At 38.8% G+C, this 24,952-nt stretch overlaps 2 protein-coding genes and 1 long non-coding RNA gene across 6 annotated transcripts; 2 read left to right on the forward strand and 1 right to left on the reverse strand.

The window, feature by feature from the left end:
- Nucleotides 1-1,859: 1,859 nt before the first annotated feature.
- Nucleotides 1,860-8,014, reverse strand: LOC146452584 (uncharacterized). 4 transcript variants are annotated; one of them, XR_014859703.1, is made up of 5 exons: nt 7,877-8,014; nt 7,048-7,140; nt 4,384-4,503; nt 3,322-3,384; nt 1,860-2,430 (listed from the first exon to the last, which is right to left on the reverse strand). It is a non-coding gene; the product is annotated as an uncharacterized LOC146452584 (long non-coding RNA). The 4 variants fall into 4 exon arrangements; XR_014859704.1 differs by having other exon boundaries at nt 7,048-7,244; nt 7,877-7,934; XR_014859705.1 differs by lacking the exon at nt 7,048-7,140 and having other exon boundaries at nt 7,877-7,978.
- A 3,403-nt stretch (nt 8,015-11,417) lies between these two features.
- LOC146452585 (BTB and MATH domain-containing protein 36-like) lies at nt 11,418-12,086 on the forward strand. The gene has a single exon (XM_085097741.1). It carries the CDS (start codon nt 11,418-11,420, stop codon nt 12,084-12,086), a length of 669 nt encoding a protein of 222 aa, XP_084953867.1.
- A 6,424-nt stretch (nt 12,087-18,510) lies between these two features.
- Nucleotides 18,511-19,191, forward strand: LOC146452586 (kelch-like protein 7). Its single transcript, XM_085097742.1, has one exon. The coding sequence runs from the start codon at nt 18,511-18,513 to the stop codon at nt 19,189-19,191; it is 681 nt and encodes a 226-aa protein (XP_084953868.1).
- Nucleotides 19,192-24,952: the final 5,761 nt, after the last annotated feature.

Below are 24,952 nucleotides of genomic sequence, written 5' to 3' on the forward strand. Positions count from 1 at the left end.
AACAAAAAAAAGGAAAATCGCTTCGTCACTTCGACCACATTTAACTTCATGGACAAAGTTTACGATGAGGATGTGACTTCACATTACAGACCAAGGACATTCACCGAAACCAACACAATTGTTATTAATGTACTTTTTTGTATTAATCGTTGATGATTGCAAAATTTTTTGTTGTAAACCGTAGAGTTTGTAGGAATGTGTGAGAATGTAATTTTATCGTTTTGTTCGGTTGATCGACAAGGAATTGCTTCTCTAAATGTAAACGCACGGACAGTTGAATAGAAAATTTTCGGTCGCTGGCTTTACTCTTTGTCCGTGGCCAACGACTTTGTTGACGACAAGAATTTGCTCGTGTTACGCGCGCGTAATCCCCTTATCGCGCGTGTGTTCTCGACCGGAAGTCGGTTGCAATCAATAATTTCACACTTTTAAATTTTTAAGATTTTGCGTCGATTGTTCATTAAGATAAGCAGTTCCTTGTAAAGAAGAATCGAGAGTGATACATTTCAAAGAGATGTGGAAAAATGAAAGGTTTGCGCGAGTGAAAATTCGTTTGGAAGGAGAATAGAAACATGTAAATATTCTATCCGTATTTAATTTAATTTTTCTCGCGTAATCACTTGTGCTCGCGGTCTCTAATCTTTGGGGGTGGGGTTCCACTTTGCTATAAAACAGAATTGATTTTATTCGCTATCTTTTGAAACTGTAAACATTTGATTAATAAATATAAAATCATGTATTGCATTTTGTCACGGCTATGTGGTATTCGTTCATTTTTTTTGTTTTTTCCTCTCCGTTTTCTTTTCCTTCCTAAACAAGAATTTGTTTTGCTCGGATATTGTGGAATTAAGTCAACCTTTTTTTCTAACTCAAGAAAAATAAAAACTGGCGAGTGAAGCAATCGACCTTTTGGTAATTAAATTGCTTATTATTCGCCAAGTCAAGGTTATTAATAGGCGATCGGGAACATAGGCCTAATCTGTCTCGACCACACGGGTTAGTTTTCTAAAGGTAATGTTTTCATCGAAAACCGAAAACCAAGAACGTTTCTGCGTGTACAGCACCGTTTTCAGCTCGTTTAACCCGCCTACACCAGAACTACACAAACAGGAAATCGATACGAGTGCTCAATACCATAGACACGTTATTCAGGTTTCCCACGCGTATTGGTGTGGACGGCACGGAACGCAAAGAAACGTTTGCGTTTTGAGCCATGCGGATAAGACGTAAAACGAGTGAAAAATCTTCCCGTGTTTGCATTTCTTCTGTTGTGTTGTCCGCCATTGAAATGCTGTGTCGTAATAGAGCTTCTAATCTATCAAATATTTATCCTCTTTTTTCCTCTCTTCCTCGAAAACCTTGGGAACGAGGCTGCCAAATATTTTCCTTGTGTGCGGTTGGTTTACAGTAACGAGAAAACTGGTATTGCCGGCCAAAATGATCTCTACACATTTTTTAAACTTGGTCTCTTCAACACGATGAAGGATACTGAAGATGAAAACTTTTAGGGAGAGCGTTTTGCTGTTGCAATAGAGGATGATTATAAAATCCTTCAGCTGTACTAACGCAAATTTCAACCAGACTATTTTCTCTTGTCACTCCCTTGATCACACGATTCTACTTTATTTCGATATGCAAAGATGCACATTGCCCTGGTTTCCCTGATAGTAGGATTCTTGGTAGGGCATGTAGATGCTGAAGAAAATGTTCATTTCCGAGTTGCTGTGAACCTCGTCATGAAAGCGAGGCTAAGTTCTAAAGCCTGTGAAAACTACTTTAGTTCGCATATGAAAATTAATTATAATTCCAATTTGCACTAAGCCTCGCTTTCAAAATGAGGTTTGTAATGGGCTCCTGGTTCAAAGCAAATCTGAAATGGCCTACACTTATTGCGAGGCCCGCCTCGCCTCCAGGTGCAATGCATTTCGTGGCAAGAGAAGAACAGGGCGCATGCGCGGGGTTGATGGCCCCACAACACCGTGTGCACCAAGTTTGATTTAAGAGAGACACCTGAGGCTGAAGTCTTGCAGTGTCACAGACCGCTCAGTAGTCAATATTAACTGAAAGAGAACAGGGTCTTCTTGTTTTTAATTCATTTTTTATAGCTCAAACATCTTTTCGTTAGTCCTTATGAAGAGAAAACAGGAAACCTTTTCTGAAAGGTCAATGTTACTTTGAGCTTTTTTAGATAGTTTTTAAACAAAATTACATTTTCTTGTTACTTATCTTGTTGTTACTGACTGCGTCTTTTAAGTTTCTTCAATAATGATTGTGGTCAGAGAAATAATTTTAATTTCAATAAGTTATATAAGCTATCTTCTTGAAAGTCATTCTGCTAACAGCATTTATCATTCAGAAGTACATCCATCGTTTATCGTCTTTTTGCGAACTTGCAGAGTTCATCCTCTCGAGGCGCATTTCATCAGAGCCCTGTAACCATAGAAACAAACTATCAAAAATCCATACATCAGTGTGGAAAAGCTTATATGGCAGGCCAACGACAGCCAGTGCAAAGAACCAGAAAAACTTAATTAAACTCCGCAAAAGTTCCGTCTACAAATTACAAACATACACAGGCCAAGATTCGCTTCGTTACAGCGTCGCTCCAAAGCCTTATAGCGCATATCAAAGGAACCGAGCTTAATTTTGCCGTTTAGTCTCAACAATTACTCAACGAGCACCCGTTGGATATGAGATGATAGATAGCCAACGAGGCGCGTAGCGTAGCTATAATCATCCCATATCCAACAAACGTGAGTGGGATAATTGTTTTAATAAAAACAATTAAGAAATATTGCTAAATCTTGCTGCTTTCGCCTTGCAAGAACAACCAGAAGACAGTATAATGGTCGCTATCTCTCGGGCATGGTATAATTAACAATTATTCTACTCACCCTTGTTGGATATGAGATGATTATAGCCAACGAGGCGCGTAGCGCCGAGTTGACTATAATCATCTCATATCCAACAAGCGTGAGTAGAATAATTGTTTTATTAAAAACAATCAAGAAATATTGTTATATTTTGCGGATTTCGCTTTGCAAGAACAATTAGAAGGCAATTTAATGGTCTTTTTAATTTAATGGACAAATTTAATGGTCTTACGTCAATGCGCATTCACATTTATTTCTCGGGCATGGTATGATGACTCATATACTATGGCCGCTAAGCCAATCAAATCGCTCGAATTGCATTACACAATGATCCAGTTTTTAATAATGGCTGATATACCATGGCCGCTAAGCCAATCAAATCTATGGAATGGCATTATACAACGATCCAGTTTTTAATAAAAGGATATATCAGTTTCCCCTAACGTACCTCTTGAGCATTTGGGACATTTCTTGTTCTTTCTCGTGCCATGTCTCTATTCCTATCAGAAATCTGCAACAAGGTACAAAGGGAAAAACACACAAAATCTTAAGGTTTTTTATCGTAGTTAAAATGGTTGTGACAAATATAATGTAGTAGAAGTCGTTGCTGTTTTACTGTGCTTGACCAGGAGACCATAACCTCGGATAATACAACTTCCATACTAAGCTTATGTCGATGCGCATTCACATAGTCTAATTTTTTAATAGACAGACATTTTAGACAGATTTTAGATTACTTTTTCCCGCGAAAATGCAAGTTTCAATCCTAGTGTGCTTGTATCTACATATTATAATATGATGTATGAAAAAATGGCAGCTGTTTGTTATGTCCCTATTTATGTCCGAATTCGCGGGAAATTCAATCTAAAAATAGCTACAGATCTGTGCTTGGAACACCGTGGCACATTTATGGCAGCTGTACTCTCTGGTTAATGGACTCCTAGCGTAAATTGGCGTGATGTTTCAAAATTTGTCTTCTTGTTATTCGTTTTTACCATGGACTTCATTAGATTTTGACACTGGTAGTTTCAAATTTGGTAAGTTTTTGGTACTCGTCGATCGGAAGCAGCTAACAGATTTTTTCCTAAACCAGGAGCTGTGTTTGCAAGGACCGCAACAAAATAAAACCACCAGCTCCTGTAGTAGACGATCTAATGTCATGGGCGACAAATAACTCCTTAATTTTTGCGCGAAATCTGATTTCAGTTAATTTATAATTCACACATGAAATTGCAAAATTGGTATGGCAACGTTTCTTGAATTTTTTTTGTGGGGGTGTGCGGTTTCGTTCCCCAAACCCTGACCCTATTTCAGACCAAAATATGTAATATTCCAGCACCCTTTTTCAGACCTGGCCTTTAAAATTCGTACCTATTTTCATATTTTCAGACCTGATTTATCTATACCCAATTCAGACCAAAAACGGCTCAAAAACCATACCCTTTGGCGACGCACATACCCAAATAGCTTGTATAGGGGAGTTCCGCCCCGGGTTTCGGTATAAGCTCACCTGCCGTTTTTTTCCAATTCTGCCTCTCATGAAACATTCGCTATGACCTACTATACTTGCCAGGAGAACCAGAGCTAGAAGTAATCCTTGAAGCTTGACATTCATTTTAAATATAACTAGCTGAAACAAGAAGAGACAAACTATAAACTTTCTGTCGTTATGACTTAAGATTATGTGAACCAGTAGCGCTAGTTTTCAGTATAAGTAGACCTGTGGAATGACGTGTCCTCCGCCCATACATACATACACGTCATTCATCAGCCATATAGTGGATACGTTTTCAATGATGCAATTAAATCTTTTGTGTTCTGTCATCAGTTTCCTTTGTATTCACAGGAAGGACTATATTAGGCACAATTAGGAAGAAAAAACAGAGCTTATTGAGAACAATCAACAGATTTATTTGAATGTGGAGTCCCCCGCTTTAACCAGCGTCACCAGACGCCTCTTGCGGTGACGCAAGAGACGCTAAAGAAAGGTGTTTGCTCTCGCGGGCGAAATTCCCTTTGCCAAATGTTATTTCAGTTAAATGTATAAAAATCTAATATAACTACATGAAATTTTTTCATCCACAAACTTCAATATTCATTTTACAAAACCAGCAATTTCTTAACAATCATTGCATGATCGATATAAAGGAAAAAAATATTTCTTCTCTCCTTATACAAGCTTCTTGTTTAATTACGCCACGTTTACTTATCCAAGAAAACTAAATAGTTGAGCGTTTAGGAAGCAAGCGCGGTGTAACGCACGATTGCTTTTCCACTTAGCAGAATTATAGAAACACTTTTCTTTCAAATTACAAAAGGCATTTTTCCCCTTTTAGTCACGTACTTCTTTTTTGGTGTCACAGTATTAAAACAAATAGTTATTCAGCGTTTAGAACGCAAGAGTGTGCTGCGTAATGCAGAATTACGTTTTACATCGATTACGTAAGACAAAGAAGAAACTAGCGTCAAAAACCAGGGGAAATATTATCAGTTAAAAGTGCTTTGACTGCCTTTTTCTTGTTTCATAATATTTTTCAAGCCCTCAAATCGTTTAAAAGGCTATATAAAGATTACTTCAATGTTGCTATTGCTTTTTCAGATCGTAATATTTGATGGGTCTAAAACCAGGTGTAGATTTTAGACAAAATGCTACTGATTATCAAACAGGATTCCAACAATTAATAACGAACGATTAATCAGGTTTTTAAAACAAATTTAATTTTAAAACGATCTATGGTTATAATAATTTAAAAAGTAAGTTTTTGGCTTCCAGTCAGATTTTAATGGTTTCAGGTTGGAAGCCGAAAGGTCACGTTTTCAAACGATTTTAAGCAGAGGTGATCGTTTTTGAATAAAGGATTGCATTGCTTTTGTTCATGAGATCAAGTTAAAGAAATAGAAAAGTTTTCTGTGTTTCCAAGGACTAGGAATTATTTTAAAATGAACAGAAGTTCAGGTGTCTTAAAGACAGATGCTAAGAAATATGAGCGGAAACATTTTTAAGGGTTCCCTCAGCTATCTGAAGTGTAACCAAACAACATTTCCTATAATATATTTCTTACACGAAAGAAACTCTGAAACTAATTTTCTATGGTAAACTGGTTGCTTAAAAAAAACATAGGCAGAAAATTTCTGGAAGGAAAACTCATGATCTCTGACAAAATACCTTTTCCGACCTAAAAAACGGTATGGAGGTAAAATTGTTGTACTGTTAATGTGTAAACTTTCCTATCGCGTTTTAAAGCTACGCTTTAAAAAAAATTCGTGCATTGACGGCTTACCGAGTTTAGGAAGTCTGGATGTATGTTTCCTCACTGGAAATGCCATTTCCTGTGTTTTACAGGTTGGCTCGGGGGAGGGAGGCGTTCAACATACATGCAGATTACACGTGTTTCTTTATTAACCTTCCCAAAAAGTCCTATTTTACACAGCTCCAAATCACGATGCCATTTCAGGTAACACTCAGTTGCAATGTGATAGAACAGAAGAAAGGGATACTTACAATTTTGTTGAAAAACCTCTATATCTGACCAAATAGAATCGATTTTGTCTTTACTGATGATAGAAAAGGATATGGAACTCCCGCTTGGCAGAGATAACTAAAGTGAACTATAGCCAACAAAACAAGACACCGAGACGACTGGACACGCGATGTACACCCCAATTACGTAGAAATCCTGAAGCGTGGAGTGAAAAGTCTATACAAACGCATGTTATTGGAGTATTTACATTCTACCCTAATGAAAAAAATGGCGAATTGAACGGCAGCCGTTTTCTAGGGCTTACATGCCTTTTTTCAAACGATATCTGACATCCCTAAGGGGCAAAAACGGTTCTGATTAGTTTTTTTTTAATGTTTTATTGAAACTTTACAATTTACTCTGACGAAGGCAAAAGGAGTTTGTCGAAATTAAATTCAGTCCGTTTTATGTTAAAAAATGAGGCCAGTTTAATTAGGTCAGATATAGGAGTTTTTCAACAAATTCTTGTCGTTGACATTGCCCACCCAAGCCGTATTTACACGCATTACGGAACTTTGCGGGTGTGGGGGATTTTACCGTGGGCGGCAAAACCTCACCAGGGAGATTAAATTCTGTACTAGGCAGGAATAAAATTGACCATATATTTTTTTAAGAATCTACCAGGACCCAGGAAGGAGAAAAAAATAACCTACTAGGCTGGGATTCACCAAGTCTTGTGACAGTATGGTGTGGTAGGGAAACAGCCGATGAATTAAGGAAAATCTCCGTGACCTGTTTACAAAGAACTTAAAAAAACAGCTGTGAGACTCGTGTTTCCACAGCTTTCAGCTTCTCAAATTTTTAGCTTTGAGACTTGGCTTTGACAATCGTGACACCCAATTGAAGAACTCTATGGAGACACGAAAAACGCTTTGTTATTTCGTTTATAAAGCGTAATCAGGTCTGTTAGTTTACTCCCACTAGCAAACTAGTACCAAACATGGTTTTAAGTAACGAGTTCGCGCAAACGTATATTTCAATTTTGCCTAAAGATGAAATCCGGCCATATCATCCGGCCAGTCAAATGAAAGCTCTTGAGTCGTACTTCAACGCTTATACGTGGTGTTGTTTGCGTCACGTTTTCTTTCAAAACGCAAGTGAAGTTTATTTCCATTCTCGATCGTGGTTGCACCGTCATGTTGGCAATGGACGCAATATACCCTTTCTAAAAATAGCCAAGCGTGGCCAAGTTTGGCCATTTTTCTTACCAAATTTGCTATCGTTTGCCATAAGCGCCTTTGGCTAGTAGCTCTTGTATGTTTAACTACAGCTCTACGAAATCATCACACTTCATGTTCAGTTTTCAATGATCCGACCGCACAAAAATTATGCTTTACTTTTCAGCTTGCCAAAGTATGGGCGAAGGGTGATTTAGTCGAACGAGGGTAATTTTTATCGAAAATTTATTTTAATTTTTATTGTAATTTTTATCGAAAAACAGACGCACCGAAAAGGAAAGAAAAAATAAAACAGTTTTCTTACCTTTAATGGTGTCTCCACTTCCTACCTGCCAGGGAATCAATGAACTAGTCTTCTGAACGACTCAGCGCGTCGCTTGCGTTAGGAGTTACTGTGAAATATCGCTTATATGCTACTTAAGTTTGGCTTACGCAAACAATAAGACCGGAGCCGTTATCAGTGCCTGCAGTCTGATGAGTACACAACCAGCGGTATTTCTGAAAATGTATATAGTATCCCTTAAAACTAAGATCTGTTTGTATATTTGAGGTCTTTTACCACAGACAAAAAATTAAGTAGGGATTTTGGATATTCCAATGAAGAAGTTTAGACAGACAAAAGGACTGATCCTCCCGTTTTTTTAGACCTGCAAGTCTATTGGACTCGTTTTGATTTTCGATTTCCGTTGCTATTTCTCCTGTTTTATAATTCGACGTCGGTCCGTTTTTGTACAATTTATCGCCTTTTATTAATAGTTGTATCTTTCAAAGGACTCTGGAAATGAAAAAGCGAAATTTAATTTACAAGAAAATACACAACGCTGGCTAATTGTCCACTGCCCGTTATATTTACGTTCTCGGCAAAAAAACTAAGTCCATTGAAAGCCAGGCGTTCCACCTGTCCCCATTCCGTGTTTAACAAATATATACAGTAAGTTAATTCTCATAATTAGGTTCTCACAGGGCAAATTGAGGAGTTTGAATAGAAAAGAAAGTGGTTAAGTTAGCCTAAACATGAGTGATACCATTTATTTCTCGTACTTTTTTCTGTTTCTTTTCTGTCGCCGTTTGTTCATAGAGCGGATCATTGTCATAACTCTATCCACTGGATAAATCCTTATTCAGGGGATAAAATGCACTCTAACCAATACGTTTTATCCGCTGGATAGCGACTTATCCGTTGGATAAAGTTATCTGCTCTTTAAACAAATAGAGCCTGGTTGTTCATTTTTATTGCTTTTACAGTAACGGGGACCAACTGCCTTTCACCAAAAACAAAAATTCACGAGAACAAAATTATCCTATTCAGTATTGTGATTAAATATAAAGGAAGTTAATATGGCCGTTTGTGAATTGCACCTTTTATATTAAGACACTCCCGTGTCAATAAACTAGCCCGTCCGAAAGCCGCCCGCTTCGTCCCGGCGGAGAAAAAATATTAAAAATCAAAGTTCCTGTGCCTGATATCTGATAACAGGATGTACCTTCTCTTTAATTTGTAACTACATAGAAAACATTGGCAAGTGGTAAATCGATCATAGGGATGTGAGGCCACTTCCTCAAGGCATCAAAAACGCAATAACTTTGATACAAACCAAGTTAATTGCACCTTTGATGTTGACGAAGGTAGAAAAAAGTGTTGTGAAATGTAGCACACCTAGACTTGTACAATATATCCTCTGATGCGCATGCATTTAGTAAAGGTTTTGACGCGCGTCAAAGATGTGTCAAGAGGCAATCTCGCTTCAAGTCGTTTTTACAATGATGGTTGTGCAATTTTTTCACTTCTTCAGCGTCATGGACGAGAAAAATTCAGGTGTATTCAGTCAACGAGAAACCCTTCAGTCAGAGGATGATCTGCGCAGGACAACTGAGCACTAAACGAACTGTTAATCTGAGCCAAAATCGCTTAATTTGGAGAGGCGTCCAGATGGCAATTGCATCTAATTCTTTCCCTCTTAGAGTCACACCTGTGGCTTAAGCTTTTGAGTCTGTGGGCAAACCAAATGTTATCATTGAAATAAAAGCTATAATGGACAGCTTTTCTGTGGTACTGTTTATTATGCACTGGAGGGTGATTCTAACTTTGACTGTGGATGAAACCCTACTGTGATGAAGATGTGACCATTCAACTGAAAACTGCTTCAGTTGAAAGTATTTTCCTGTAGTGCTGTTTACTCCGAGGGGTGGGGTGGGGGGTCTCCTTACTCCCCCCTTTGGCGCCGCTAGTAACTGTATAGGTTATGGATTTTTTTAGCGATTCTGATCTAAAATAGGATATTGACTTTAACCATGAATCGTTGAGTGACCCTGCATTTAGTCATTTCACTATTTAAATGCGAATAAAATCTAAGGCCTTAAACATTTTATTATTTGCTTCAAGTTTTGTGGGATCTAGTATAGTGTTATTAGCTAATTTGATTCGAAGTCTTGAAATACAAAAATTTAGTGCAAATTGCAAATTTAAGATACAGATCAAGAAGCTCGGAAAACAAACAAACAAAAACAAAACCCAAAAAGAAAACGTAGCGAACCAATATGGTGTTTGAATGCCAATTTTTTAATGTTTACTGTTTCCGGAGAAAATACTGTTAAGTGTTTGGAGGGCGTTTCGTGAAAACCCATAGTTTTTTAGCATTGCAAATTCTTATCTGCTCTTCGAAAATCGGTTCATGAACTTTGAGCCTGTGCTCAAAGGGGTGTCGATTGTAGGCCCTTTTTTCGACCCATGCGCAAATGATTCTGGGAAACCTGGGGAGTACTGGGGACTAATCTTATACCAAGAGCCCATCGGCCATCTGACATAACGGTCAGCAGATCTGGTCGTGCCATCTGCGCTCATTTTCGCCTTGATTTGTAGGAACATCTGGGCGATCAGGTATGGCACATATCCATGAGCTTTTGACAAGGAAGGAATGACATTAATCTGTCATTTTTGTTGGGCATTGTATCCTATTTTAATGATAAATAATATTCTGTTATTATACAAATTTGAGTGAATTACAAGGATTTCTCTCACTGAAAAAAAATCGTATCTTTACACTTAAAAATATATCTTTCACATGTGAACATAACAACAAAATATAGTCGAAATTTTCGGATTTCTCCTCGGACATCTTCAGTAGTCTTCGGACATCTTCGGTAATCTTCGGTAATCTTCGGAAATCTTCCGAAATGATCGGGAATCGTCGGAAAATGGCTGAAAACTTCTTGGTATACCAAACAAAATAATTTTAGCCTTTTGGGAGCCGTTTTTGTTTCTTTCTGAATTTTTTTTAGTGTTAAAATGCCTAAAATCTAACTTACCTAACCCTCATTTACGGATGCGTTGTGCGTTTTTTAAAACTTTAAAGTCCAAGAAAAATTTAGTTTAAGTTTGAGGTACATTTTACTATGACTCAGGCAAAAACGATGAAAAAGCAACGCTAGTTTTTTTTTTAGAGGTACAGATATATTGCAGAATCCAATAATTCGAAAGGAACAGTCGGTTTCTTCCTTTAAATACAGACACAATGATGAGGAAAGGTAGAAAGGGCTATTTGAGAATTATTGTATCCCCATGGAAATGCCGAGAGAAAAATATGTCCACAAATGGGCACAGGGCGCAGAGGAGTCAAATTTGTTGTAAATGAGCGGCTAAATTCTCCGGCTTAAACCGGATTTGAATACAAGAACGTGATCTAACAAAGCGTCATGGGATCTTATTACGCGTCTGTTTACGCGTCTGTTTGCGTAATAAGATCCCAAAATCGGTTTGCGTCGGGGAATTTAGCCGCTCGTTTACAACAAATTTGGCTCCTCTGCGCCCTGTGCCGCAATCCGCTAGCCCATCCTCTATGATTACCATGAGTTCTTTGAGAGGTTCAAATCTATTGGAAGCAAGCGATCAGAAGCCATACTCTCAGCCTTGGAAAAGTAGCGATCTTGTTCTCTCTGTCGAAGGCAGGAAATTCCATGTTCACCGAACGCTGTTAACAGTGGCGTCACAGGTCTTCGAGACGATGTTTACGTCTAATTTCAAAGAGAAGTCTGCTCTTGAAATAGAGCTCCCGGCGAAGAAGGCAGGCGATATCGAACAGCTCCTCGATTTCATATATCCAGATAAGGATTTCATTCTTTCGAGGGCGAACTGCTTCCCCTTATTAAAGCTAGCAAATGAGTACCAAATCGAGCGGCTGATGGGAGAATGCCAGAATTTTGTAAGTGATTGGTGCAAGGAAGGGATGAGTGGAGAAGGGGCTATTACACTAATAATATTCAGCCAGGTGTACCCATTGGACGAGAAGATTGTTACACGTTGCAAGAACATTATTGCGACTCGAGTGGATAAAGCGTGGCAAGAAATTAAGCAGAACCGACTATTTGCCCGGCTGAAGCCTGAGACTGTTCAGTGCTTGATGGAAAAGAGAATTGCTTATTTTGAGGATCAGCAAAATGTAGGCAGCGAGAGTTATCTGGTGGACCGAATGTACAGAAAAGGCACACGATCAGCTAAGCGCTCCAGGGTGTTGTAAAAAAAGTTTTTCCATTCAGCATGCACGGCCCCTTCAGCCAGTAGGTAATTTATGAAGGGAATTTAATGTATTGATTAGATCTTTATCACAGGCCTTCTACCTAGTTTAGCTGTAGATTTATAATTTGTTATTGTTGCAGACTTTTTAGGTGTTAGATTTTATTGGTTCATTTTTGCTGTAGAATTATTAATTTTGTAGATACACGTACATTTTTGTAAGGAGCCTCTTCAGGCTCACTTATGTTACATGTCTTAATAAATTTGATTGATTTATTATGTGCTTGTCAATGTAAGCCCCAGGGTCAAGTGGTGGGCACACCCGAGGGGGCAATCTCATACCCAGAGTTCTCAGGCTCTTTGGCCAGTAGTTGGTCGCCAGGAGAGACTCTGGGGTACTGGAATTTTATTATGGCAGGATTTCTGCGGCAGACCAATGCAAGCTGTCATGCGGCAGCCAATCAAAAGATTTAATTTTTTTAATTCTCCAGGGTCTCCCCTAATGACCAACAGCTGTTTCTTGACAATTTCCAATGTAGGCATAACAATGGGCTATTATAAAGAAACGATACTTGGGATCACCCATCTTCGTGAATCTAGCCCCAGTTGGTCCTTAAATTTGTGTGATCAGTGATCTCCTTTGGGATAAGGGATCAGAAGATTAATGGGTCAGTTATTAAAAGACAGTTTAGGCGGTGTTTAACAAAACCGCGTTCTAAGTCATTTTCAATTTTGCCAACAATCATATCTAAACATTGTCTACTGCCGACGGTAACGAGAAGGCTTGCATCCCAGACTAGAAAACTATTTATCTACGTAAAATAAACCACTTATAAACAGATTTGGAGGCCCACTGATTGTCTTAGGCCGCGGCCTAAGTTAGACTGTTTAAATAACTGGCCCAGTGTGTCCAAAAAATGGGAAATATGCGTCGCTGTTAGCTTGTTGCGTCAACTTGAAATCATGTCAAGAGTAACTTATACGGTAGGAGAAGATGGCCCATTGGATCCTACTGACATACAGTGCTGTTGAAGGATAAATCCGCCTTTACCACTGGCCATGACCACTTTTACAGTACGTTTATAGGCGTTTTAGAATATTTTTTCACTTCAAATAGTTAGAAACAGGTGAAAATTTTAAAATCAAGGAAAGACGTATTATCAGTGCTCTAATAGTAAAATAATTTTGTCCATTTTAAAAAATCGCAGAATTTAGTGTTTTTGTCTTTCATATGGTTACAGGAAAGTAAACAGTTTGAAAAATTTACATTGTAATTAATGATGAATTATCACTCCGTATTACCACAGTATTTTGGCCCGTTACAATGGCAAGGTATTCGTTGGAGCTGAAGAAAATGAATTTTTATATTCGAATTCAGATCGAGGGAATTCAAAATTCATTTGAATTGCTAATAACTCCTTACACCAATTTTAATTTATGCTGTTTTTTCTCTCAGCTTTCACACGAGCAAGTGAACTGCAAACGAGAGTTAAACTTATCATGTTGGATCTAACACCCGATTGTTATAATGGCCTCAATTAGTATTCCCCTAGGCCTGTTTTTGCGCGGGAATTTAGGTTAATAATTTGCATTTTGCAAGTGACACTTTGTTGAAATGACATTTTCTGTTCATTTTACGTTGAACTTTCAACAAGACGCGCTTCGCGTAGCTATCTGCAGTTACTGCAGTCTGCTAGCAATTTCCTCTGGAAGTTTCGTCTAAACGCGCCACAACAATGTAAGTGTGCCGTATTTTCGATCGGTTTTATGGGTTTATTTACCTTATAGTTGGTACATTTTGTAAGTTGACTTTGTTTGCATGTTTCAGTTTAAACCTTCTTCGCCTCGTCAGTAACACTGTTAAGCTACAATGTTCAGCCCTCCCGGGCAGCCGACAAAGTGAAAAGAGTTTAGAATAAATTGCGTGAATAGAAGTGTTTGCCTCCGGCGGTTACGTATCATGACATTGCATTTCTACAGTAATTTCGGGCAAACGAGTTCATAAAACTAAATGTTTTCGTCGCTGGGCATCGTCAAAAACCCTACCTTCGACGTTCATCACTGCCAGAACAACAGGGAATTAGATAAACCGCGCAATTTATAAACACGTGCAAACATCGAAGTGGCATGGCCTGTCTTAAAGCTGTTGCTGCAGTAATCAGCTCTCAAGTCTTCTTACAAGGTAGATTTCCTATTGTATTTGAGTATTTTCTCTCAAGAATATTCTATTGCCGAGTTATATAACTACGTTGCCCTCTAAGTCACATCTCTAGTCATGTAACTGGTTGCTCTAACCGAATCTAGCCTTGATTGTTCGGAAGCCGATTAACGCTTAGCCTCCCACGCAGTCGTTTTTAGGGTACTCGTATTACCTCCTCCCGGGGAGGAGGTAATACGAGTCCCCTAAAAACGACTGCAGGGGAGGCTAATTAACGCTAATCCCCGATTAAAAGTTAATCGAGGTTTTCATCTTACTCGTTAAAAGACATGTTTTTAACACCTGCTTTTAAGCTAAAGGTTAAGAAAAAGCCTAAATCAAAACCGAAGAGGGAAAATCTCTTGGAAAAATGCTTCTTGATTAGTAATTAAAATCGAATTAAACTTCACGTTAACCCAGGATTTGCATAATCGGGCTTTAAACAACTGGGCCTTGTTGTATTGTAAAGGAAATCCGAATGCTTTTGAGCAGCGCTTTCCTGTGGTGCTGTTTATTATATTGTCAAAAGGGTTCTGGCATTTGTGTCTGTTGATGACGTTCATTTGTGTGTCACCATGTCGATGTCAAGAGGAAACCTTTTCTCTGTTGCTGTTAGTTTATTAATCCTTGGATGGATGCGATACACGTATGTTGCGTCAAGTTCTAAACGTGTGTTGGACGTATCATATGTAAACGCTAGACCTGTATGCCTGGACCTTCCCAAGTTTCAAGCAAGATCTGTGTTAGGCACTTTCCTCTTGCCCTACGTCAGTCCAAGATTGTTCTTACACATTAGCGTTCAAACTCGTTCCCAGGGTCTCCCGTTTTCTGGAGACCCTTTGAACGAGGTTGATTAATAATTGGTTTTATGAATGCTGACGCATGGCACCGCCACGAACAAAGTCGTTCATACGTTGACATGGTGATGAGGAACTGTTACTATATGGAATTACATTCAAACTGAATGCTGTCATGCAAGATCAGGACTTTAGGGTCTATATTTTTCCGTCCGAATTCAGTGAGCAGTTGCTCTGCATTGAATATAATGGTGGTATGATGATTATGATAATGATTGTAATAGGTGCGGTTACACTAGCCATTTACCCTTGGGTAAATGGCTGTTGCCCACGGGGAAGCAACTTTTTGTGTGCAACCGATTTTCCCAGAGTGAAATTGCCTTCGGGAAATTTCCATGGATACGTCAAAAAGAACAAAAGAATTTCCCATGGCAGTTCCCGAGGTAACTTCTATGGGTTAATAAGAACCCAAAGCGGCTCAACCAATCATGAGAAAGTGAAATGTACCAAACACTAAAGGTCACGTGTTGCTTACGTGCTGTGTCCATCGTAAGGTCAAATCGTACCCACCACTGCATTTCAAGCTCGACAACAATCAAAACATGGCTCACTCTTTCCACCAGTGGTCCAGAACCCTATCGTTCACGGTTCGCTGAAACCAATTTTGTGGTCGCGTAAATACCCAAGTTCGTCCACGATGGCGAACAACGAGTCGGTGTGTTCTTAAATATAAAACGAAAAACTACAAGCTCTGGAACCTGTTTGAGGTGGAGGTTGTAATAAAAGCAGCAGAATTACCGAAAACATTTCCCGATTCGTTTCATTCATATTACGTTTATCAGTGTTTCTCGTCAAATAGGGTAAAGGTTTATCGTTCCCCTAGTGCAATTTTTCAACGTGTAACCGCAAGCATGAAATCGATCAAAACCCAGAGTGAACCCAACCCAAGCTATTTTCCTAAGGGGAGCTTTGGGGAAGAGGTCCAGTGTAACCGCACTTAATAATGATGATGAGGGTGATGATGATGATATTGATGATAATGATGATGATGATGATGATGATGATGATGATGATGATGATGATGATCGTTTTCCAAAATTTCAGTTCCCGATTTCAAAAACTCGAAAATAATTTGAACCATCGCGCAAATCTTTCCACAACTATGTCTCCATGTAGTGTTATGAAGGGCAATGCAAAAAATTACATTTTCCCTTTTTTATACGAAACAACCGGCTTAAACTAGATGGTTTATGATCAAAAGCGTTCCTCTTAAAAGGAACAGCTATGAAAAGGCCCACTTGTTCCTATAAAAGTATTAAGAGATGTCGTCCTTAAAATTTTTATCAGTAAAAAAAGGGTTAACCCAAAGCGATCTTGTTCCATGATACAAAATTGAGGGCTGTCTCCGGTATGTCCGTGTACCCGTTTAAGTTATGAAATTGGGCAGATCAGGTCTATTTAAGTAAGACACATATCAGAAACACAAAAAGGAAAGAACTCACGATTAATGAAATACAGAAAAACGGAATTTATTTATTTATTTAATTCAATATTTATCCAGGGGCATCCAATTTAGCAGAGCTAGTTAAACAAGCTCCAAGTACTGGCCCGCTGTTTCCGCTGTATCCGTCACACTTAAGAAATAATTGGATTTCCAGTCAGAACTCAGTAGTCAAAAGATCTCAAGTATAATGGGGATAGCGGATACAGTGGGGACAGAACTTGCAGTACGACAGATCTGCTTTAAGGAATATGAAATAAATGTAAAGGTCGATGGAGATCACAGAGACGGCGGGGACAGAACTTACCGTAGATCAAAACTGCAAAAAGGAATATATTGCTACATTGATTGCTACTTCTACTACTTACTACTACTACTACTACTACTACTACTACTACTACTACTACTACTACTACTACTACTACTACTACTACTACTACTACTACTACTATTACTACTACTACTACTGTTAATAATAATAATAATAATAATAATAATAATAATAATAATAATAATTATCACTATTATTATTATTATTATTATTATTATTTTCGGATTTCTCCTCGGAAATCTTCGGCAGTCTTTGGGAATCTTCGGTTGTCTTCGGAAATCTTCTGAGCTGATCGGGAATCGTCGGAAAATGGCTTAAAATTTCTTGGTATACCAAACAAAATAATTTTGGCCTTTTTGGAGCCGTTTTTGTTTCTTTCTGGCTAAAATTTACTGTTCCAGTGAATTTTTTCTGTTAGTGTTAAAATGCCTAATATCTGACTGTTTCATGTTACAGAGCCAACAAATTTTAAGTTTCTAGTGTTATCGAGGTGCCCCCATAGGCCTTATGATCACGGTTTTCGACGCCACTTTGACGAATAGGCAAACAGGCAGGCTTGAAATAACAGTGTTTGTATGGAAATCCGATGTCAAATAAAAATTCATGAATTGGAAACTTTTGGCACTAGGAAAACAATTTTAGGAAAAAAATTGTCCACAAAATTGGAGAGATGTAGCTGTCCAAGAAAACGTCCAGTCGTGTTTTGAACTTTCCATACATTTCCCTGTATTTTTTCCCGCGAACTATTTTTAGTAGCAGTTCACGGCTGGTTCGCTATACAGACAAATGTATGGAAAGTTCAAAACACGACTGGACGCTTTCTGTCATAGCTACATCCCTCCAATCTTTTTCTTAAAATCCTTTTCCTAGTACCAAAAGTTTCCAATTCATGAATTTTTCAGAAGAGATGTTTTATGGAAATTATTTGACATCGGATTTCCATACAAACACTGTTATTTCAAGCCTATTCGCCTACTTGTCAAAATGGCGTCGAAAACCGTGATAAGGCCTATTCAGACCCTTATTTACGGATGGGTTGGCGTTTTAAGTCGAAGAAAAATTTAGTTTAAGTTTGAGGTACATGTTACAATGACCCAGGCAAAAACGATGAAAAAGCAACGCTCGTTTTTTTTTTTGAGAGATACAAATATATTGCAGAATCCAATAATTCGAAAGGAACAGTAGTTTCTTCCTTTTTATAGAGATACAATGAAGAGGAAAGGGCTATTTGAGAATTATTGTATCCCCGTGGAAATGCCAAGAGAAAAATATGTCAACAACTGCGGGGAATGTGTTTCTACAAACAATCGAAAATTCCGAGACGCGGCCTGGGATCCGCAACTGGGGGAAACATTACATACATATATGAACTGACTGTTCAATTAGTGATGACAACGCATACGTGTGCGAGCAGTCAGAAACTGGTCCCCAGTTACGTGGGAGTTACGTGGAAAAATTTGATTCGTCGTCCACCATTTTGAAATTGTAACGGGCACTATTTTCAGCGAGCATGCGCAGTGGTTTTTCCACCATATGAAGTAACCGAGTGGGTTCAGAAAATTCTCTTTGCTGCAATCCGCCCTCCCATCCGCCATGATTACCATGAGTTCTTTGAGAGGTTCAAATCTATTGAAAGCAAGCAATCAGAAGCCATACTCTCAGCCTTGGAAAAGCAGCGATCTTGTTCTCTCTGTCGAAGACAGGAAGTTCCATGTTCACCGAACGCTGTTAACAGTGGCGTCACCGGTCTTCGAGAGGATGGTCATGTTTACGTCTAACTTCAAAGAGAAGTCTGCTCCTGAAATAGAGCTCCCGGGGAAGAAGGCAAGCGATATTGAGCAGCTCCTCGATTTCATATATCCAGATAAGGATTTCATTCTTTCGAGGGAGAACTGGTTCTCCTTATTTAAGCTAGCAAATGAGTACCAAATCGAGCGGCTGATGGCAGAATGCCAGAATTTTGTAAGTGATTGGTGCAAGGAAGGGATGAGTGGAGGCGAGGCTCTTGCAGTAATAGTATACAGCCAGGCGTACTCATTAGACGAGAAGACGGTTAGACGTTGCAAGTACATTATTGCGACTCGAGTGGATAAAGCGTGGCAAGAAATTAAGCAGAACCCACTATTTGCTGGGCTGAAGCCTGAGACTGTTCTGAACTTAATGGAAAAGAGAATCGCTTATTTGGAGGATCAGCAAAATGTAGGCAGCAAGAGTTATCTGGTGGACCGAATCTTGCAAAAAGCCCAAGGCACACGATCAGCTAAGCGCTCTAGGGTGTTCTAAATAACGTTTTTCTGTAGGCTTTATCACGGTTCTCGACGCCATTTTGACCAGTAGGCCAACAGGCTCGAAATAACAGTGTTTGTATGGAAATCCGATGTCAAATAATTTTCATAAAACATCGCTTCTGGAAAATTCATGAATTGGAAACTTTCGGCACTATAAAAAAGATTTTTTTTAAAAAAAATTGGAAGGATGTAGCTGTGCCAGAAAGCGTCCAGTCGCGTTTTGAATTTTCCATACATTTCTCTATACCGAACCAGCCGTGAACTGCTTCTAAAAATAGTTCGCGGGAAAAAAATACAGAGAAATGTATGGAAAGTTCAAAACACGACTGGACGCTTTCTTGCACAGCTACATCCCTCCAATTTTTTTCTTAAAATCCTTTTCCTAGCGCCAAAAGTTTCCAATTCATGAATTTGTCAGAAGCGATGTTTTATGAAAATTATCTGACATCAGATTTCCATACAAACACTGTTATTTCAAGCCTGTTTGCCTCCTCGTCAAAATGGCGTCGAAAACCGTGATAAGGCCTATTCAGCATGCCGCTTTGACAATCAGTAGGTAATTTATGAAGGAGATTTGATGTATTGATTGGATCTTTAATCACAGGCCTTCTACCTTGTTTAACTGTAGATTTTATACATTTGTTATTGTTGCAGACTTTTTAGGTGTTAGATTTTATTGGATTATTTTTTGCTGTAGATTTATTAATTTTGTACATACACGTACAGTTTTGTAAGGAGCCTCTTCAGGCTCACTTATGTTACATGTCTTAATAAATTTGATTGATTTATTATGTGCTTGTCAATGTAAGCCCCAGGGTCAGGGGTGAGCACACCCGAGGGGGCAATCTCATACCTAGAGTCCTCAGGTTTTTTGGCCAATGGTTGGTCAACAGGAGAGACTCTGGGGAACTGGAATTTTATAATGGTGGGATTTCTGCGGCTAACAAGGCAAGCCGTTACGGGGCAGCCAATCAAAAAATGTAATTCTTATTTTAATTTTCCAGGGTCTCCCCTGGGGACCAACTGCTGGCCAAAGAACCTGAGGACTCTTTTTGCTTAACCATTTTGCTAAGCCCCCTCAGTTGTTTTAGCCTTGCGACGGGCCCACTTTTACAGTAGATTTATAGCTTTTAGAATCTTTTTTGACTTCAAATAGTTAGAAAATTGTCAATTAAGAAGAGATGTATTATCAGTGCTCTAATGGTAAAATAATCTTGTTCTTTTCAAAGATCGCAGAATTTAGTGTTTTCTCTTTAACATGGTTACAGGAATGAATACTGTTTGACAGATTTAAATTGTAAGTAATAATTAATTATCACTGCGTATTACCACAGTATTTTGGCGCGTTACAATGGCAAGGCATTCGTTGGAGCCGAAGAAAATGATTTTTTTTATTCCAATACAAATCAAGGGAATGCAAAATTCATGTGAATTGCTAATAAGCCTTTACACCAATATATTAATTTATGCTACTTTTTCTCTCAGCTTTCACACGTGCAACTTGAACTGCAAACGGGAGTTTAACTTATCATGACATTGCTTTTCTACAGTAATTTCGGGCAAACGAGTTCATAAAACTAAACGTTTTCGTCGCTGGGCATCGTCAGAAAAACCCCACCTTCGACGTTCATCACTGCCAGAACTAGTCAAGATAAACCGCGCAATTTTACAAACACGCGCAAACATTTGATGGCATGGCCTGTCTTAAAGCTGTTGCTGCAGTAATCAGCTCTCAGATATTCTTACAGGGTAGGTTTCCTATTGTATTTAGGTATTTTCTCTCAAGGATATTCTATCGTATCCGGTCGTTTCGTTCCATTAAAAAAAGTCGTTTTTTTCCACGCAATAGTCTATTCGTTCCACAAAACGTTAATGGTTGAAACAAAGTTTTAAAGTGAGTATTCGAAATTAAGAAGTTAATTGTAAGGTTGCTGTTCGATTTTGTTTTTGTTTTTGTTTTCAAAATGATAGTCCAGCTTAAGATGTTCCATCGTGTTCCAGGCTTTGTAAGTTCTCCTTTCATTTTATAGACTGATCGCCAATTGACTTGACTTAAAAAAATTAAATGTAGAAGTTTCATAGAAATTAAAAGATGTTCGGCATGGAATCGGAGCCTTGGAGGATATATTAGTACCTAGTCTCGCGTTTCGTTGCAAGAAGATTGGGGAGACGGATATGTTTCAGACAAATTTGTCGATCTGCTGCCGTTGCGCGACCTGAGGTAAGCTGTATGTAATTTGTGTAAGACTATTTTTGCTGCGGAACAATTTGAATAATTTAATGCGTGGAACGAAACGACTTTTTTCATGGAACGAAGTAATTATTGCGTGGAACGAAACGACTTTTTTATGGAACGAAGTGACTTGGAACGAAACGACCATGGAACGAAACAACCGTAAAGTTGCCAAGGTATATAGCTATGTTGCGTTGCCCTCTTGAAGTCACATCTCTAGTCATGTCATTGCTCTAACCGAATCTAGCCTTGGGTCCGGTTGTACCCTGAAAGCCGATTAACGCTAATCCGCGATAAAAAGTTAACTGAGGTTTTCATCTTGCTCTTTTAAAATGTTTTTAACAGCTGCTTTTAAGTTAATGGTAAAGAAAAGTCTAAATCAGTCAAAACTGAAGGGGAAAAAATCTCTTGGAAAAATGCTTATTGATTAGTAATTAAACTAGAATCAAAGTTCACGTTAACCCAGGGCTTTGAACAACTGGGCCCATATGTTGTATTGTAAAGGAATGCTATTGAGTAGTGCTTTCCTATGGTGCTGTTAATTATAATGTCAAAAGGGTTCTAGCCTTTGTGTCTGTTGATAAAGTTCAGTTGTGTGTCAACATGTCGATACCACTGAAGAGGAACCTTTTATCTGTTGCTGTTAGTTTATTAATCCCTGGATTGATGCGATACACGTATGTTGCGTCAAGTTCTAAACGTGTGTTGGACGGATCAAATGTAAACACTAGGCTTGAATGCCTGGCCTTGTTTCAACAAGATCTGTGTTAGGCGCCTTGCCTCTGGTAGGCCACTGCATCAGATCAAGATGGTTCTTACACATTAGCGTTCAACCTCGTTCCCAGGATCCCCCCTCTTCCCATTTTCTGGAGGTTGATTAATGATTAGTTTTATAAATGCTGGCGCATGGCAACGCCACGCGCAAAGTCGTACATACGTTAATATGGTGATGCCGAGGAACTGCTACTATATAAAATTACATTCGAACTCAATGCTCTCATGCAAGATCAGGACGTTAGGGTCAATATTTGTGCGTCCGAATTCAGCGAGCAGTTGCTTTACCTTAAATGATGGTATGATGATGATGAGTATGATGATGACGATGATTTATTGCCCTTAATTCGAAAGCTGACAAAATTTATGCTTTGATGCTCTACAGGCTACTGAAGTCGAAGTCGCCTTTGCGTTGTTTATCAGTAGCTCTGCATGTATCCCGCAGTTCACCCAACTCGACAGGGCTGGAACACTACCTGGAAAAGATGACAGTTCTAAACAATGGCGGGAGGTAGGCTTATAATGGATTTCTTTTTTCCGAGTATGCCTCCGTCACTTTCTAGAATAATACATCATTCTCATTCATTCACCAGGCTGGAAATATACCATCACATTTCTTTCATATACCACACGTTCGACATTCAAATCCTAGCAGTATGCAAGATGTTTGTCCCATAAACCTAGTTTAATGGCCTTAGCTCCCACGAGTCTCCTGTAGCTCATTGGTAGAGCATCCGAACTAGTAATCGGAAGGTCTTAGGTTCGATTCCTGATAGGAGCACTCGGATTTCTTTTTTCCGAGTATGCCTGCGTCACTTTCTAGAAAAATACATCATTCTCAATGTTAAAGTTGTGCTTCGGAATAAGAAGTACCGCTGAAAATAGTGTTTCAATTTGCACCACCCAATATTCCAAGAATTAGTGGCCGCTTACGGTAGGTGGTCGCTTGCGAGCGTCGAACCAGAGGGGGTCTCTTCCAGAAACAGGTCCGACACATCTACTTATTTGAAGAGAATTTATTGCATACATTTTCCTAGTAACAATACGAGCAGTGCTAGGTTGTCGTTAAAAGTTCCTCGCAAACTCTGAGTAGTGTAGTACAAACAACGAACAAAGAGTGGTCACTTACAAGAGGTTAAAACTGACAAATTATAATGCGTTCACCTCAAAAAGTGGTCGCGGTCGCTTACGAGAGGTTCCAACTATATGGCTTTGTCTGGGAAATATTTGATGTTTTGGATAGGTGGTCGCTTATGAGAGGTGGTCGCACATGAAGATTCGACTGTGTTTGGGTCACTTCGCAACTCTTAGAACGGTTCACAGGATTGGCAAAAAAATAAATAGCGGAGAAATGAACAAATAACATCAACAATCGATCCTAGACCTGAAACAATAGAGCAGCGTAAAACAGGTCCAACGAAATTAGAGGTGTCTAAAGAGTTGTGTGTTACGTAGTTCATTCAGGCATACGGTTTATATAAAGGCGTCTTAACAAGGCAGACTGAAGAACGGGGTTGCAAAGTTGAGAAAGATGTTAGGATAAATTTTGGTATGACTAGAAATTAAAGTCAAAAGGACTACTGCAAGGACTGGTCAAACAACGTGAAAAGGCTTGAGTGTACGATATTTTGACTGGCCAATATCAGCCTTCATCAGGTTTATTAGGACAACTCACAAATTCATTGAACTGAAACCGCGTTCTGAACACTTTCTTGGCAACGACCATTCAGACACTGATATGTTACTTATTCCTATTGACTGAAACTTATTCATGAACGCGATTCTTTCAGGAAAGCGCGCGAAGGGCACATCATTCAGAAAGCCAAAACGCTTGAGCCTCTGGGCATCAATTAAAGTGACGGACTATAATCTGTCACTATACAATTTTTGTTTTTCTGTTTGCTTATCTAGCTACACCATACCACGTCATATCATACGTACTTCCGCTTATTATTTTACAACATATATATTCTGTGAATTTGTGAGTGTGAGTTGTCCTAATAAAACTGATGAAGACTGGCGGGCCAGTCGAAATATCGTATACTCAAGCCTTTTCACGTTGTTTGATCAGTCCTTGCAGAGGTCCTTTGGCTTTCGTTTTTATTTTTATCGATTTTGACTGATCACGATCCTGTTTGATCCAACGTAGAGCAAGATTGATCGTTCACGGTTTTTGCAGGGGCATTTAAACCTTAATTTACATTGATTGAATATACAGTATGACAATGATGCAGAATGATAAACCAATTTGTACCAAAATTCGATATTTATTTCTCCTTATTTATTTAACGGTATCAGAGGACTATGGAACCTTTCCAGTGAACTGTGAACGAAATTTCCCATCCAAGCATCGGGGGGGGGGGGGGGGGGGGGGGCATATAAAAGTGACTGGGGTGATCGTCGTACCTTTTAGGGGTTAAAATTCATGGTTCGGTACCCTTTAGGCCTCGTTCAAACGTCAAATATCATTCGGACGAATTTAATTCGAATTGACTTCGCCTGTAAGACGACGATAATAGAGATTAGATTTAGACGACGAATTAAATTCCATCGACTTGAATAACATGAACTAGGCTTTTTAGGATGCTAAAATCCAAAAAATATGAGAAGTAAATGTCAGTCCACTGATTTAAATTTTTTTAATTGTTTCATTTGTGACTCATCAATAAGAGAACAATAATTTTAACTCATTGATTACTTAAGATTTGGTACATCTTAGAGGTAAAAAATTGTTCGGACCACCTACAAA

The sequence above is a fragment of the Pavona decussata genome, unplaced genomic scaffold, assembly GCF_977016875.1.
Source record: "Pavona decussata unplaced genomic scaffold, jaPavDecu1.1 SCAFFOLD_366, whole genome shotgun sequence".
Classification (NCBI taxonomy): domain Eukaryota; kingdom Metazoa; phylum Cnidaria; class Anthozoa; order Scleractinia; family Agariciidae; genus Pavona; species Pavona decussata.

What these genes read in the sequence shown, in the direction of transcription:
- LOC146452585 (XM_085097741.1), top strand. Translation starts at nt 11,418, where the DNA reads ATGAGTTCTTTGAGAGGTTCAAATCTATTGGAAGCAAGCGATCAGAAG.
- LOC146452586 (XM_085097742.1), top strand. Translation starts at nt 18,511, where the DNA reads ATGAGTTCTTTGAGAGGTTCAAATCTATTGAAAGCAAGCAATCAGAAG.